The sequence below is a fragment of the Antrostomus carolinensis genome, unplaced genomic scaffold, assembly GCF_000700745.2.
Source record: "Antrostomus carolinensis isolate BGI_N321 unplaced genomic scaffold, ASM70074v2 scaffold37926, whole genome shotgun sequence".
In the NCBI taxonomy this organism is placed as follows: domain Eukaryota; kingdom Metazoa; phylum Chordata; class Aves; order Caprimulgiformes; family Caprimulgidae; genus Antrostomus; species Antrostomus carolinensis.
Window position 1 is genome coordinate 1 of NW_010320444.1, and position 557 is coordinate 557.

Here is a 557-nt window from a genome sequence, read left to right on the forward strand (position 1 = left end):
TCGATCATGTGGGTGGTGGCCACGTAGTTGGGGTGGAAGTTGTGCAGGGAGCCGGGGTCGTCCCACATGGGGCCGTGCTGCACCTGGAAGCCGGGCGTGGAGGGGGTCGGGGGCGAGGAGGGCTTGTAGTAGACGGAGCCCGAGTGGGACATCATCTCCTCGGGCTGGGGGGGCAGGTGGCTGGGCTGGTGCATCTGGATGTCTTCCACCTTGATGGAGGACTGCTGTCCGGACAGGGGCATTTGGTACAAGCACGGAGGCTTCACGTCGTAGCTGGTGTTGTAGTTGTCCATGAAGGTGCTGAAGCTGGGCAGGGAGGTGGTGGCGGTGATCTCAGTGTTGGTGAGGTCCATGCTGAACTTGACAAACTCCGGCGTGAGGAAGTCGGAGCTGTACTCCCCCGCGGAGTGGTGGCTGTAGCTCTGGGAGGCCGGGCTGGCTCCTTGGGGCGAGGACCCGAACTGCGCCTGGACACAGGGCATGGCTGGAAACGGAACAGGGTGATGGAGAGACGGGCCCGCACCGCCGCGCTCCCTCCGCACGCTCCGGGGCTGGGG

General features: G+C 65.2%; 1 protein-coding gene across 1 annotated transcript; it reads right to left on the reverse strand.

Annotated features, from left to right (window-relative positions):
- Positions 1–23: 23 nt before the first annotated feature.
- On the reverse strand, positions 24–482 carry LOC114818645 (nuclear receptor subfamily 4 group A member 2-like; the record flags this gene model as incomplete). Its single annotated transcript, XM_029085350.1, has 1 exon — positions 24–482. A coding segment is annotated over exon 1 (459 nt), but the record flags the coding sequence as incomplete, so codon positions are not given.
- Between the last annotated feature and the right edge of the window lie 75 nt (positions 483–557).